The sequence below is a fragment of the Harpia harpyja genome, chromosome 14 (assembly GCF_026419915.1).
Source record: "Harpia harpyja isolate bHarHar1 chromosome 14, bHarHar1 primary haplotype, whole genome shotgun sequence".
NCBI lineage: Eukaryota > Metazoa > Chordata > Aves > Accipitriformes > Accipitridae > Harpia > Harpia harpyja.
In genome coordinates this window covers 23,427,258-23,442,763 of record NC_068953.1, presented here as the reverse complement: position 1 = coordinate 23,442,763, position 15,506 = coordinate 23,427,258, and the positions used below count along the sequence as shown (strand labels likewise).

At 41.4% G+C, this 15,506-nt stretch overlaps 1 protein-coding gene across 1 annotated transcript in view; it reads right to left on the bottom strand.

The window, feature by feature from the left end:
- AGBL1 (AGBL carboxypeptidase 1) overlaps positions 1-15,506 on the bottom strand; it is a 298,158-nt gene that overhangs the window by 167,622 nt on the left and 115,030 nt on the right. The window contains exon 18 of the mRNA XM_052808912.1: positions 12,473-12,653. Within this exon, the coding sequence (XP_052664872.1) occupies positions 12,473-12,653 (181 nt within the window). The remainder of the gene's footprint in view (positions 1-12,472; positions 12,654-15,506) is intronic.

The following is a 15,506-nucleotide window of genomic DNA, read 5'->3' as shown; positions in this document are numbered from 1 at the left end:
TCAAGTCACTCTGTAGGTTGCAACATCTGCTATAGACCTAGTTGCCACAACTTCTGCCCAATGGCTTAAAACCAGCAACACCCAGCATTCAGAGGCAACAGGTTCACAGGTTACAAAAGAGCTACTCTGCACCAGTCCAGAAGTGGTACTGTAAGCAATGCCTGAAAGTAAGTAGTTTGTTATGGCACTTTGAGACCCTTTGGGGCAAAAGATAAAACAAATAAATTGCTGTCATCTGTACACACAATCAGAACTGATACATACCAGTTAAAAAAAAGGAGAGGTATGAACACTAGCAAAGCCAGTTTATTATAAATAACAGCCCTGAGCTGGGCTTTTGTTTTGGTAAGAAACTGTGTAATGGAAAGATATACTTGATTCAGATTATTTCTGCTGTTTACAGCAACAGAGGCTTTTTCTTAATATTCTCCTTTTTATTTACATTCCCAGCTGCATTAGTGTTAGGGGTCTGAAAGCTCAAAGCTATCGATATGGACACTATTTGATTTTGAACAGACTGTGTGCTGGATGGGATTACATACCATTCAAATCTGTCTAAAGATAGATAGAGAAGTTGCACAGTTCAAGGGTGCCCTCACCTGCATATCAGGGAAAGAGACAGAAATTACTGTGACTTAAAACAGCCCTCCTCCACTTGAAAACTAGCACGTGCACAAGACCAGGCAACGTATTGCCCAAACATGATGTTATTCCAAAGCTAACTCTGTGTAACGTGCATGTTCTGGAGCGGGAAAAACAACTATACTCCTGCTACCCTCACTCTTGGGATACCCACGTTAAACCTTTACGCGTGTTTACAGCGAGACATTAGACAGGTACATCAGCAGAACGTTTGGCTATTCCATGCAGATGGTTCAACCCACACAGTGTCAGCTGCCTTTCCAGAGATCACAGCCTAACCCAAAGGTGTTATTCTTGTCACCTAAAAATATCCAAGTAAAAACATAGCTTAGTCTTAATCTCTCATAGCTCCTTCTCTTCATAGGTTCTTCACTTTCAGACCTTGCGTTACTGCTCTGTTATCATGGGTATAATCCAGATCTGCTTTGCCTAATATTATATCCATATAAGCACAGAATTCACTGCTAGCTCAATCGCAGTACTAGAGATTTCTATGACATAGACCAAGATCTATTAGAGACTTGGATGAGAGACCAACAATTTTTTTCACATCATTGGAGCAAGGATTTAAAACCATGATAGCGCTCTGTAGAAGTGACTGATTAGTGCAATAAACTACATTGCTACATAAGCCTCTTCCCCTGCTTCTTCTCATTTCTAAATGGTATTAAAATAGTTTATGAGTGTTCAGCTGCTCTGCACTTTACATTCTCTTATGTGCCATAACCGTTACAGGGAAGACCGAAAAATCATCACTTTTTTAATCTTTGCCTTTTGTTTTTATGTTAATGACCTTTTGTTAGCTAACAGACAATGAATACAGGAAACGTTCCTCAAGAAGTAAGTTTTCATTAGTGTCATTACTGTTACTGCTGGTAGAAGACACCATGGACCAGAGCTAGAACTGGGAACCAAATCTTAAGCAGTGCTCAGTGGGAGCAAGTGTCCCTGGGAAAACTGGTACTTCCCTCTCCTTCAAAAGCTGAGCTTATGAACATTTTGGGAGAAAAATGGGGGAACGTAGAGGACAGAGAAGGAAACCCTACTACTAGAGATGCTGTCATGAGATGTACATGGAAAGAATCCTTGTGCTCACTCCTTGTTATTGCCTGCTAACTTTACAAAAAAACCCAAAACAACAAAAACAGCATTACATGAAGATACTGATCTGAATATGGATTGTTATGTGTACATATTTAGAAATAAAACATTTTCCCTCTTTGCATTCTATAATATATATACACAGTAGAATATAGCAGCTTTTCTCCAACTATTATAATAATTATGCCTTAAGTCCTTGTCATTTGTGGCAGACAAATGAAAACAACCCAAAAGGTGAATTAGGATCTAGACTATATTGTTCACTAGCACTTCTTCTCTGTGTTCTGCTTCCCCAGACATGGAAGAGTCCTATGGGATATATTGGAACATATAACCATTTTATATAAGGACATATCCGCTTGTGAAATTCAAGAAGCCAATTCTAAAAGGCCATGGAAAAGTTGTTCAGCTCTACACAATTCTGGACATAGCATAATTTCTATAGAATCTTAGAGCATAAATCATCACTATTCCCATGCAGTAAAATATCAGTTACCTGAGAGTCCCTATTAGGATTACGGTATTATTGAGCTAGGGTGTGTTCAAATACTAACTTCAGAGTTTTGCAGTAAGCATAGACTGAAGGTGCACTATTACTGGAGCTTTCTTCCCTGCCAATCTCACCCTCTGCTTTCCCCCCCACCCCAGCTCAAACCTGGCCTATATGACTTCAAAAGCTTTTCAGTTTTTCTACCCCTTCAAGACTCAGAGCTGGTTTGCAGCATTGAAACTGTGCTGCCTTTTTTTTTTGTTTTCCTGACTCCAGCAGTGCTGCCTGTTAGGTTGCAGAAGAGGTTTTGATTTTTCACTCTGTCATTCCAATATTGACTCAATTTTCTGGTTTTCATTTTCTTGATGCTTCTATGGGACATTCAGCTGGATTTATAAATTAGGGTGGCAATTTGATGAAATCACTGGAGCAAAATTTGCCCATGTAATTACCCCAAATGCACGTGCAATCATATTGAACCATGTGCACAGGTGAACAATTCAACTTCAGCTGGTCCTCTGTAGGCACATTTTTGCACAAGCAATTTTGAAAACATAAGCTTTCAAATGAAGCTTATTTTTGTGCATAAGCCTCTTCGTCTCATTTCTACAAACACTATTTTCTATGGCCAGTCCATTTCTCCAACCCAAGGCCATTATATATCTCGTCTCCTATCATAGTACTTTGCCAGCTTTTATTGTTACATTTGAATAACAGATTCCAATGAGAGTGGAAGGAAAAGTCAGAGAGAAATACAGAAATAAATAAAAATGTTAAAGAACAACATTAGCCAAAACACAGAGCTAATCCAACACAAAATTTTTTACAGCAAACTCATGGAAAAGCAGCATTACACTTGCAAAACTAAGCTCCAGATTTTTTTATTCGTAGGCTTTCAAAAAGAATTTCTGTGCATGTTTCACAAAAAATTATGTGTTTTAATACTTAAAGGGACTGAATGGTCATATAAAATGTGAAATGTCACTTGGAACTCCAGGGATGTCCAGTTTTCAGGGCAAAAGAAATACTGCCTGATTTATTACACAGTATAATATACGAAGGTATATTACAAGAGACAATAACCTTCATTCCCAGGCAATTTCAGCTTTCCAGGTAGTGTGGATATTGCAGTAAAGTATTGGACATTCTTCACTGCAACTATAAAAGTGAAGTTTTTACAATTTCATTTTGTGGACTTCTCTTTTCCCATCCTATGAATAACAACTCCATCCCTGAACCTGTAGCTTCCAATAGGCATTAACTTGGATAAGCAGATTTGATCTTGAGATGGGTGACCAAAACAGCCCCTTTACTCATGACATTAGCTCATCTCTGAAATATTCAACTTTGATATCAGTATTTGATGCCTACCACAATCAGGTAAGAAGTAAAATCCAAGTTCAGCAGTAATTATAATATTTCTCAGTGTAGATTTACCTATGCAGCCATCTGGGTCAAGGTTTGCAGATACCTCCTGCAAATTCCAAGAAGGTATAAAGAGACTCCTGATTTTTAATGCAATTCTCCAACTCCTGCATTAATGATACTGAGGTATCCTTCACCAACCTTCATCAGGTGTTTGCAGAAGTCATTGCAGCAGGATGCTTTTCCTATCCCAGGATGTAATACTGAAGGAGAGCTGTAACTACAAAGCTCGCACCTCCATGAAGTGCACCATGTAGCCAGGGCTGAGAAGATGGATCAGGCTGCATGAGAGCCAACAGCCCAATATCCTTTTCAGGCTCACCAATCCTATTGCGTAAGCTGTGTCACTAATGCATCAGTTCCTAACAAGGGGCCAGCTGCTCCTTGCCTGTCCCTATACAGAGCCCAGCACAGGCACAATTGTTGTGGGAATAATATACCACAAAGGAGACTCAAATAAGCATAATAACAAACACAAGGGATAATGATACACAATCAAGCTAACAAGAATAATAATATAATTCTATCATCTCATTAACTTTACTAAAAGCTAGCTTTGTACACCAGTCTCCTGGCTCCTGAAAATGTCTTCAAAGGAGTGCACACATCTGATTATGAACTCCAATCATCAGTCAGGAAAGTAGACACAAATGCAGAACACAATAATTCCTTTCTGAGTCCGTGGAACATCACATTCATATCTAATATTCATGCCAACTTGAAAATACAAGGTAGTACCTATCTAAAATAAAATAATTTCCAAGGCTAAAAGCTGAAGTGTTTAGTAGTCCAAGACAGTAATACTACTGAGCCCACATCAAGTGATTTTTGTAGTGAAATTCCCAGGTGACCTTCCATCACCAGCATAAATTAGGTATGAACAAGCCAAGGGAGATACACTCAACTCATGGCGTACCTTTTCTGTTTAAGAGCTTCACAAAGACTGCACGTGCTTTTGCAATTGGCAGCTGGAAGACTAATGAAACAAGTGACAATGCATTAGATCCTTCCAGTTCTTAATATGGCCATTAACTAATTAGTTTTCATGGCCATTTAGAAGACAGACAATACTGTAATCATTCTATTGGCAAGCAACAATATGGTACTTCCATAAGAAACCTGCAAGCAGCAGAAAGAGATCCCAAACTTTAGAGTTTAACAAACCCTAGACCATACCAGACTTTCTACTGCTAGGTCTTCTTTTGCTCTCTACTAAGGCACACAGACAGTGGTGCAGTTCTCTGGGCAATTTGTCAAAAACTAGAAGTTGTGTTGGTCCATTATTAGGCTGGACACTGGGACAATCACTTATAATGCAATAGATTGAGTGTACTCTCTGGCCCAAACTCCTGGAAGCACATGGGATATGCTAGAAAATAAAAGAAATGACAGTAAAGCACCCAAAATTTCAGCTATGCAGCTTCTGGGAAACAAAAGCACCAAGCAAGCCAACCACTGACACAAGGCTGGTGCCAAGTCCTACAGACAATGATATCACACAGGCTCCTGTTTTAGAGAGCCAGCCACACAATAAATTAGGTGAGGGTGTTAGAACAACAGCTGGCTGCTAATTAGTCACAGCCCCCCTCAGCAGGGTATCAACAAAGTGGCAGAGAACATCTCGAGTAAATTAAATTTTAAAAAATCCTACTGCAATCACTCCCCCGACAGACCCTTCCTTCATCTCCCCTCTCAGCTTTTTATTTATTGTAATTACTTTAGTAATAAGATTTGTTTCCTTGTTATTATATATATTACCATGCAGGGCAACAACAACAACAAAAAATAATAGCTGGGAAGAGTTATGTAGCTTATTTATCTCCTTGGCTGTTATTGGGCCACTGGGTAGAGAGAGCGATGAGGAGGTGGGGGCCTGGGAAAAGCAGTAAATAGAAGAGAAAGCATATTCCTCAGGAGCAGAGACGTATGGGGGCATATTTACGAAGGAGGAAACACTGACAATGAGTGAATAGAGCTAATAACTCAGGGGGCCCAGCAGCTCCGGCTGATAAAGGAAGGAATAAACAACACTGCATTGGAAGCGCTGTCAGAAGGGAGAGTCCTGGGGTGCAGCCATCTGCAGACGGGTATTTATCACAGAAGGAGAACCAAGGATGGGCTGTCACATCAGCACAGCGCAAAGGGCTTTGGTTGAAATTGGGGCATCTCCCACAGCACAGAGAGGTACTCGCAGAAGTGCATGGTGCAGGGCCAGATCCCACTTCTGGCTCCACCAAGGAACAGCTTGCAGAGGTGAGAGGCGAGGAATGCTGCAGCTTATATTTTATCTCATGCTGTGCATGCACTAGCCACATTTGCTACCCTATGCTCCCAAATCCATCACTGCCCTCTCAGTGGAGGGCAACAGAAGCAACACTTGAGGCACTAAAGTAGCAAATAGCTGAGAAAACTTCTACTCCGCTTGGGGAAAGTTAGCCCACACTTCCTACGCACTTCCCAGAGCCACATACCAAGCCAGTACAGATGCTCCCAGAACTGGCATTTTCATGCCTTCTGAGGCCTGAAGGAAAGTGTCAGTGCACGCAAATACGTCACCTTACAATGTGTAACTCAGGGCACAGCCATTATAAACAAGTAAGGGTTGAATTTTTTACAAAATTCTCTTTTATCCAAGCATACCTCGGCTTACACATGTCTACCCAACTACTTTTGGCACGGTAGTGCCAATTTAGATGCAGCACACTAATCCTGCAGCACCTCTCTCTCCTAGAGACAAACTCTCCCACTGCATTAATTCGAAAACACTCCTTTCCCAGCCTTCCCACATTTCAGCACTGTCCTTGGAGAAACACACACATCGTAGATTAGCTAGACTAGAGAGAGCCTTTGGAGTGTGTTTGCAGAGTGCATGGCACCAATTTAGTTATGCAAGGCCAGATTCTGAGAATTAAACTCCTCTTCAATCCTCTGACCACAGAGAAGCAATAAAGAGAAGGAGGGGGAGAAAAGGAGGGATGTCTGCAGTTGTACAGCTTTGTCTGACATCACCTCAAGATTTAATCCTTGAGGATGCAGTTCTGGATCATAAACTGACTCCTTAGACTGGCCATCAGCTTTTCTTCCTGTTCCTGATCAGTTCTGCCTCTCATTGTCTGGAGAATACAATGTCTCAATGTAGGAGAGTAAGCATTAATATAGGAGAGAAAAAAAGCCATACATACAAATAGCGCATTTTGGGTATAGAGACAAACGCACTTCCGTTCCTCCTCTTAAGAGTGTCCTTCAAAAAAACCAAAGGACCAGGTTCCAAAGAATAAGTGGGAGCACACTCATTTTTCCCTTTGTAACTTCTGAGAGTGAGCAGAGGAAACCTGTTCTAGAAAGAATTTTAGTGGACATTTCTATCTCTCCATTTCAGTAACTGTCAAAGTAAAGCTTTTCTCTGCTGGATTTGAGGAGGTAATGAACAAAGCCTCATAAGTAAAACAGGATGGAAATAAACAGCCTAAATAAAGTGCGAGTGAATATCAATGGAGAGACAAGAAACCCAGCACCTCACCTGCCTTACCTTTGAGCAGCAGAAAAGCTTACTCAGCCTGTGTTGTATGAGGGCAGGTGCAGGACAGAACAGGGTGTTTTTAAACCAGATAAAGAATAGTCCATGGCTATAATCCAAAATGCAAATCAGGATTTCCTCTTCCTAACTGCTACTATGGTTACCCCATGGCTTTGAAGAAATCATGCAGCTTCCAAAAAATTCATCTTCCTTTACCAAAAAAAGACTCGCCAGCTCCCATCTCCACTGATTGGTTTAATTCATTTATAAAATGCACCAAGTTCTTTTCAATGAAAAGCTTCTTTGATTCAATAGGAGGGAGGGGAGAGTGAGAAAAGGGCAGACAGAAGAAAAGAGGAAATGTTAAAAGGAAGTAAAGGAAGAGGAAGAAGGTGGCAACGTAGGAGTGAGACACGAACTCAGAGAACTGTGATATTGGCCAGTTAGGGATTTGTCAGTGGGAAGAGAATTTCTGAATACACAAAATACATAGACATTCCATGAGCAGTCCGCACGTGAAGTATTTTTTAAAAACAAAATCACTTCCCCAGGAGCTTCTACCTCGTGCTTGATCAATGATCTTGCAAGGCCAATCATTTTTAATTTAATACTTCTGGGAACTGGGAGGAAAAAACCCTCATCAACCAGGCACAGTTGGCAAGCATCGAGTGTTAGCATTTGGCATCATTTATTACTGCTGTTTATGGTGATATAAATTAGGTTATACTGATATAATTAATAACCATAAATTTAAGTGTAATAAATAGCAATATTTATCTAGAACTGCTCTGTCTGGAGAAGTCCAGCCAAAACCACAAAATGTTGACTACCATGTTGTGACTGAGCACACACGTGGGAGAGCCAGGTGTGTGCATGTAGAGAGCTTGCAGGTCTGAGCAGATGCTGGGGAACAGCTGCACGAACAGGCTGCTGACAGGAGGATGCACAGCGGGTGCACACTGAAGGCAGCATACGAGCACATCACAAGTTAGCATACAACTGCACGGGCATGCGTGAGCACACACACAACTCGATGCTCAAATGTGTGATAACGAGTTTATGTGGAACAGCGTGGACAGCGGTATTCTGTTTCTTTATAAAAACCTCTTCTTGTGCTGCTATAATTAGACTTTTTACAAGTTCCCTCACTGAACCCTGCTTTCTGGATTTTACATAACTGTGACTATAACTGATCTAGTTTCGGGGTACAAAGATTTCAGTTGAACAGATGAACTTTTTTTAAAGCAATCCAGAAAATTTCACCAAAGGCTACTCTGCACTGTTCCTCATAAATCTGGGATTTTCTGAAAACGGTATTTTCCGAAAACAGTATTTTCCACATTCTACAAGTTAAAAACAAGCTTAATAGTTAAAACAGTAGCAAATCTAAATTGAAGAGAAAATGCTCCCAATATGCATACTTCAGTCTTCATTTCAAACTGCTCAAAGGTTATAGTATGTCATCTCACTCTCTAAGGAAGAAAACTCAGCGAAAAGGAGGGGGTAATGACCAAGGTCTCATAGTCCACATGTAGCAGAGCCAGGAACAAAGCACAGGTCTCTTGTTCACCCACTCCATTTTATATCACTTTCCTAATGAAAGTGATACTCTTCTTCATGGATTCTCTCATTAATAGACATTAATTCCTTTTACAGCTTTCCTATTGTACTATGATTTAGTTTAAAAAGGGGTTAGAGGTATGGGTGAAGGTAGTGAGCCATAAAACCAAACAACACTTTGGATTCTCACGCAACAACTTGTACAAAATAAAGTCAGGCTGCAAGGACGCTTTCTCTTAAGTATACAGCTGTCACTTCAGACTGACTTACACTACTGGTCTTGGAGATTAAGACTATTTTTTCCTTGCAATTTATATCAAAAGAAACAAAATTAAAACACACAAATAACCATATCACGTCAGACCACAGGTCTATATGAGGCAGCATCCTGTTGCCAGCAGTGGTCAAAAGCCAGCATCTGGCAGAAAGTGTAAGATGAACTTTATGAAAAGCAGTGTCTATTATTTAATCTAAATATATAGCCATTATCAGATCAGCTGAACATTATTTGACAAACCCTACACCTGAGTGCTGTTCAGGATGGAGCAAAACACTCAGCCACACACTGCAACACAATTGCTTACCGATTCTCTCTGGATTGAACAAAGTCAAATTAGCTGCAATATTTGGTAGTGTTCTATATTTTTATGTGATGACAACCCCACTTGTACATGCACACTTGCATCACCACTACCTTCATTTAGCATCAGTGACAGGGCTGCAAGTCTTTCCATCACTGACAGACAGGAACAGATTCTCAGAGCGTTGACTGAAGCAAAAGGGAGGGTGTAGAGCTGATTCCCAGCTCAGCCACACACAGCCAGAGCATAATCGCATTACCGCAGTCCTATCTGTGTTAGAGGAACACTCTCCGCATGTAACTTTCAGATCACATTAACCAAAGCAAATACCAAGGCCCTGATCATCTTGTTGCTGCATGAGGCTCCCAAAGTGGGATCGTGTGGTACCCTGCTGGGATGAGCCCTCTTCTGCTGAGCTGTGCCTGCGGCAGGGAGCCAGCTGGGGAAGGGGCACAGCTGGGCTGCTGGAAAAAATCCTTTGCAACCACGCACTGGCATTTGGCTCTGTGATGGGCAGCAAAGTGTTATGCACACCCCCAGCACACAGGGCTGGGGAAGAGGGAGAGCAAGGAGATTCAAAGAACTGCCAACAGAAAAGAATCCAACTCTTTCTTAAAGAAAGACACCGAGATGCCAAGACAAAAGCAACAGAGGCACTAAAACAGAAGAAATCCTTGTTTCACAATAAGAGAGAAGATCACTGGTTACCACATGTAGGTATCCCCAGTATCCAGCACAGAGCCAAGATACTTGTTGGCCTGGATAGTGGATTTGATGTATTCAGTATGTCCAGCCCTCATGGGGGGGAAGGTGTGAGAGCACAGCAACTTGTATAAAACTAGAAAAGAACAGCAGGTTGGTATGTTGGCAGAGGGAATGCCAGGCACTCTAGCAGTCTGTTTGGGGATGCCTGGTACGACTTCCACAACAGGGATTGTGAATCCCAAGCCAAACAAGTTGCTTCATGAAATGGGTTGTAAATTGGGTTTTAGAGATGTAAAAAATATTTAGCAAGTATCTTCTTACAAGTACTATGTTTGATAATGGGCTATAGACCAGCTTCCTCAGAAAACACTTTCCCTCTTAACATTGACTTGAAAAACAACAGTTTACTAGAGCATTTAATCCTGGACAAGGTGGAACATTAAATAGCCAAATAAATCTGCATGTGCACATAGAGACATTGAGGGCCTGAAAGATATTTGCCTTCTCCAGTGTGCGTGGTTATCTCCAGCAGACCACCAGTAAACCTGAGGCCCAGAACAGAAGCATTTCTTTCAGTGTAGGAGGACCCAAGTCTACTAAAAAAAGCATATGGGAAGAAACAAGAATAATATCTGGGCCACAGAAGTCTTCACAGGATAAAAATATTTAAATTAAAGCATAAAGGAATGGTTCTCTCCCTTCCCCAGGCCCCACAACCAGAGGCACGGCAAAGTCCCTGTTCCCCTGCTCCTATCCCACATGCAAGGCTTACCAAACTTTTAGACTCATCACTAGATTTAACTACAGTTTAAGCTCATCTGCGCCAGGGAAGGCAAAACACCTTCCTGTGTGATACGAGCTCAGGCAGTACACTTCGTACAGGTGTCACCAAGAGCCATGTCCTCCCTCCTGAGGGTCCCTGCTCTGCTACACTCACTCCTGACAGCTGGAGAAAAAAGGTCAGACATTCCCTCCAGTCCTCCATCTGCTGGAAACTTTAATTAAATGCAGTGAAAGGAAAAAAAAAGGAAGGGGGGGAAAAAGCTTCAACCTTTCTTTTTTGCTTCTGCTGTCTGGAAGAATCAAGGAAGCATTTGGTGCCAGCAGAGGATTTGAATACTCTGGGGCAGTATCCAGCTACTCTGAACAGTCCTCCCAGACTACTGATACGTTCAAGTCCTGGGGAGCGTAGCAGCACAAAAGCTGTGACTGTTCATAGTCACAGACTGGAGACTGTCAGAAAAGCCCAAGCTGCTCTCTGCTGAACCCCTCGCCCCAAACTGAAATTAATTAGTTTAGAACCAAACAAACTCAACTCAGTTGTTACACAGGATTGGTTTTCTGTTTCTGCAGCTCTTGATCTCCACAACCTGACACAAAAGTAGATAGGAGAAAGTAGCTTAAGATAAGTTGTTTCTCCATACTCTGCTATGTGTTTCAGGGCTTGTCTAAACCCATCTTTCCTCTTCAAGATTTGTCGCATGTTCCATTGCAACAAGCCAGGGGACACAGATGTTGCCTAAACCTGCAAGCCCTTCTCACCAAAATGCACAACTCACCAGCTACCAGTGAATTGTGATCATAGTGTCCTGCATCAGAGACAGGACTGACAGTTATTAACCTACAGCCACTCCACAAACACCCAATGAAATGACCAAATTCCACCATCCACAGAGACACCAGAGATTTTTTCCAGCAAAGGACAAGCCTACTATATCTCAGTGCACTCTTCAAGCCTTCAAAGGCAATTCCTCTTTTGCTGGCTGCATAGCAATATTTATTTCATGTTAACATATTAGGAGCAGAGTTGTACTTTTTTCCACACATGTACTGGGAGAGGGAAGGCAAGTTAGTGTGGGTGGGCAGGGATAGTGTAAAAGCAAAGAATGCAAAAAGGAATCAGTATTTTCCAAGCATAGATTCAGTATCTCTTAGGAAACATGCGGGAGGGAAGATTGAAAAGGAGGTGGGAGAAGGACGGAGGATCGCTATACGGAAATATTTCCATGCAAATGTGAATATTTAATAGATTCTTACTCATCTTCCCCCCCATCAGGCTATACAAAGCATTAATTAAAGCCAGTTATTCCCAAGCATATCTGTCTTGCAGGTGAAGTCTGCCCTGCTGATTTCAGAGAATAGACAGATCTCCATTTAGCAAGAAAGATCCAGTTTCTCTGGCACCACTAATATTCCATCCAGGCAACTGAGAGATCTTATGGTCACGTACAGTACAGAATCATGTACATCTGACAAATGCAAGACAGCACACAGTGCTATTATCTCAGACTCACATTTTCCATACAGGGTTGATAACAGGATGAATAAAACACCAGGCAAAGGGAATTCTCCTGACCCAAAATATTGAAGGCAAGACCTGCTAGGTGCACAGGGGCAAAACCTGCAGACAAACCCAGAAAAAACCCAGACTAAGTACATGTCACAACTCACTTGCCATTGATGACTCCATCAGGATTAAGCATGGGGACAATCTTGAAAATGAAACATTTCCGCAGGAGATCAGCAATGGGATCACTGCTCACGAGGAACTCCAGGGTCCCCTTCATTACCCAACTGGCATTGCTTTCACCAGGGTGGACACGGGCCACTAGAAACACATAAGGACGATTGTCTGTAAAACAAAGCAAAAAAAAAACCTAGACAGGACTTCCCTTTGAATAGTATCTTTGCAAGTAGGTTTTATTCCTTTTTAATTGAGATAACAACCCAAGACATATTTGAGGAAAAATACATCCCTAAATAGTCCAGACATTTCCTGAAGGTGCTGTTTGCCAGTTGGTCCCAGGTTTGGTCCTCAGAACCAGAATGTGCTAGTTTCATCCCTATCATTTTGCTTGTTTATTCTACGATACCTTACAGATATTTATGTGTACTATTAGAGGGCATTTTGCATATGCAGATTACTGCCTCTCAAAATGGCACCAGCATAATTCCTGGCAATCCTTGAAAGTTTGACCCTATCAAACTTCACTAAGGTTTAAAAGATAACTAGAAATAATTTATGTTTCTAAGGCCGTGCTCCACTTTCAGTATTTCACCATTAACAGTTGAGAACTTCCCAAATCTCTAAGCATATCTGTCCACCCATCAGGCCTCCAAGGGCATGCAAGCTGTCTGATCTCTGGCAGTAACCTGTGTTGTAGGGTTAGAATCATAACTAATCAAGTTAAACTGATATAATTAAGGAAAATACATGAATATATTACCCAGATAAGCTCCAGAGGTAGAGTACTTAAAACTAACCATCATTTCATATCGATCCAACAAAAGGTAGAAATAACAATGTGCATAGCTAAGCCGGGCTGTTACTTCTGACAGAAAGACAGTTTTCCATTTCAGATAATATAGACACACATCCAGATTTACAAAGCTGATTTTCAGAAGTTACAACTAGAAGAGTTCAGCTGTTTCTAGCAATACATTTGGCATGGGAGACATAAGCTGTGGGAATTTGGGACAGGGTTCGGGCAGTCGCTTTTTAAAAAAAGAATAAAAATAATCAAAATCTTGCTAAACAGTTCATTGATAAGTTCTACTGAACCTGTTTCAAGGTAGACTTGCAACTTGACAGAGAAAGTTTCCTTGTTATCAGGTATGTTATTTGCTGTTCCTGTGAAAAAGCACCCACACTGGGTCTAGTTGTAAGTCTCAAAAAACTCTTGGTATACATATGCTTAGAAAAGACCAAGTTTGACAGCAAATTCTTTGAAGATCCCATCTGTGCTGAGCATACTCCATGGATGGGCCAAGGAAGCAGGAGAAGGCAGAAGGAGACACCTGCCAGGCGCAGAAAATAAAGGGAAAGGACAAAGCAATTATCTGTCTTAAAATGATCCTTTTGTGAGCATTCACAGTCTCAGGCCATTGCCACCAGTCAACCTGACAGATTTGCTTTAGTGGAAACCGTTATCTGTCAGGGCATCGCAGCGATGCCAGGATAGGTTTGTCCTGCTCTATCAGGCAACGTCAGAGCTCAGGCTCTGTTCCCTTGCGTGAATTGAGGGACCCCAATTGACAGGCTTGGGAGCGGTAACAGGACAGAAAACAAAACTAAAGGTACCAGCTGAGTGCCCTTGTAAACAAATGCTGAATTAGTAAAGTTGAACACCTTTGCCCTTAGCTCCCAAAGCTGTCCTTCAGTTTCCAAATGCTTTACAGATCATTAATCAATTAACATGAAACAGAAAGGTAGAACACCACGCTGAAAAATACAGATGTTATTAAAGAGCTGTTTAGTGATTTGTCTGACAAAGCAAAGGATGTGTCTGAGCTGAGAATACAGGTGAAAGTTCTCCTTTCACAGTCAAAGAAGGAATAAACACTAATTCTTCTCCTTAAATGTATATTCTGTACAGTTCTGCTCAATATGTTCATTACAGTACAATTTGGTTACGTCTTTCAGGGATGCAGACTCAGATTTGGAAACAATCCCCCCTCCACACCTCCCCACTTCCATGCAGGCAGTTGGTGGGCACTAGAAGAGTGAACTGCACTCTCAGCTCAAAGAGCTCATACGGAGCAATCATATTCTGGTCCAGTAAAGCAACTGGAACTCTGTTCCTCAATAGCCATAATCTTTTATCATTCTTACGCCTTACCTTACTGTGAGGTTAGTATATTTTAATCAATGTATATACATAAGTGCCTAAGGCACTTATGGATTGTAAAAGATCCCTTTAGCTCCTACAGAACTACTAGCCGTTCTGGGGTTTTTTTCCCCCAAATCAGAGTACACAATTTCTATTCTGCTCCAGCTAGTTGTGCATTACAGTCTACCTTAGTAATGCTTTAAAACAGCAACAAGCAAAAACTAGCTTTCACAAAGACATCAGCTGCATTTTGCCATTTCCAAACATTTTCTTCTTTCTCCCATCACCATGATTTAATGCTGTTTTGCAGGCTCATTGCTGAGCTAAACTTATGGGACTGTGGTGGTGTAGCTGAGAATGAGGCTCTTGAGGACTCCTAATGGACAACAGCTGTAAATAGCACAAAGCAAAATAAAACATGTTCTCTTTTGCAATTGATGAATACAGCTTTAACAACTCTTATCTCTTCTGTATATTGGGAGAGAGCACAGCATCTTAATTGAGAGGTTCTTTCCTCAGTCAAAATTAGAAAAAAGAAACTCTAAGCAAGGGCTTTCTCAGAAACCCAGGAAAGTTTGCCATAGTTCTGCTAATTGCAAATAGCATGGGACTGGTAGAGACCTGCATTCTGTTCTTCCTCTCAACACTGATCAAGCCAAGCTTTCCAGCAAGGAAACCGCAGAGCTTCTTAACTGCCTGTTCCCTTCACAGAAGTCATCACAGCCAAATCCCGTATCCAAATGCTGTGCTCCCACAGACTGCACCCAGCATGAAGACTAATGAAGCAGCAAATAGAGCAAACAGCTGACGACACAGCCATAAAACTTGGTACCCTTGAAACACCTGAGAAACAAAGATTTAACTCTGTGGCAGGC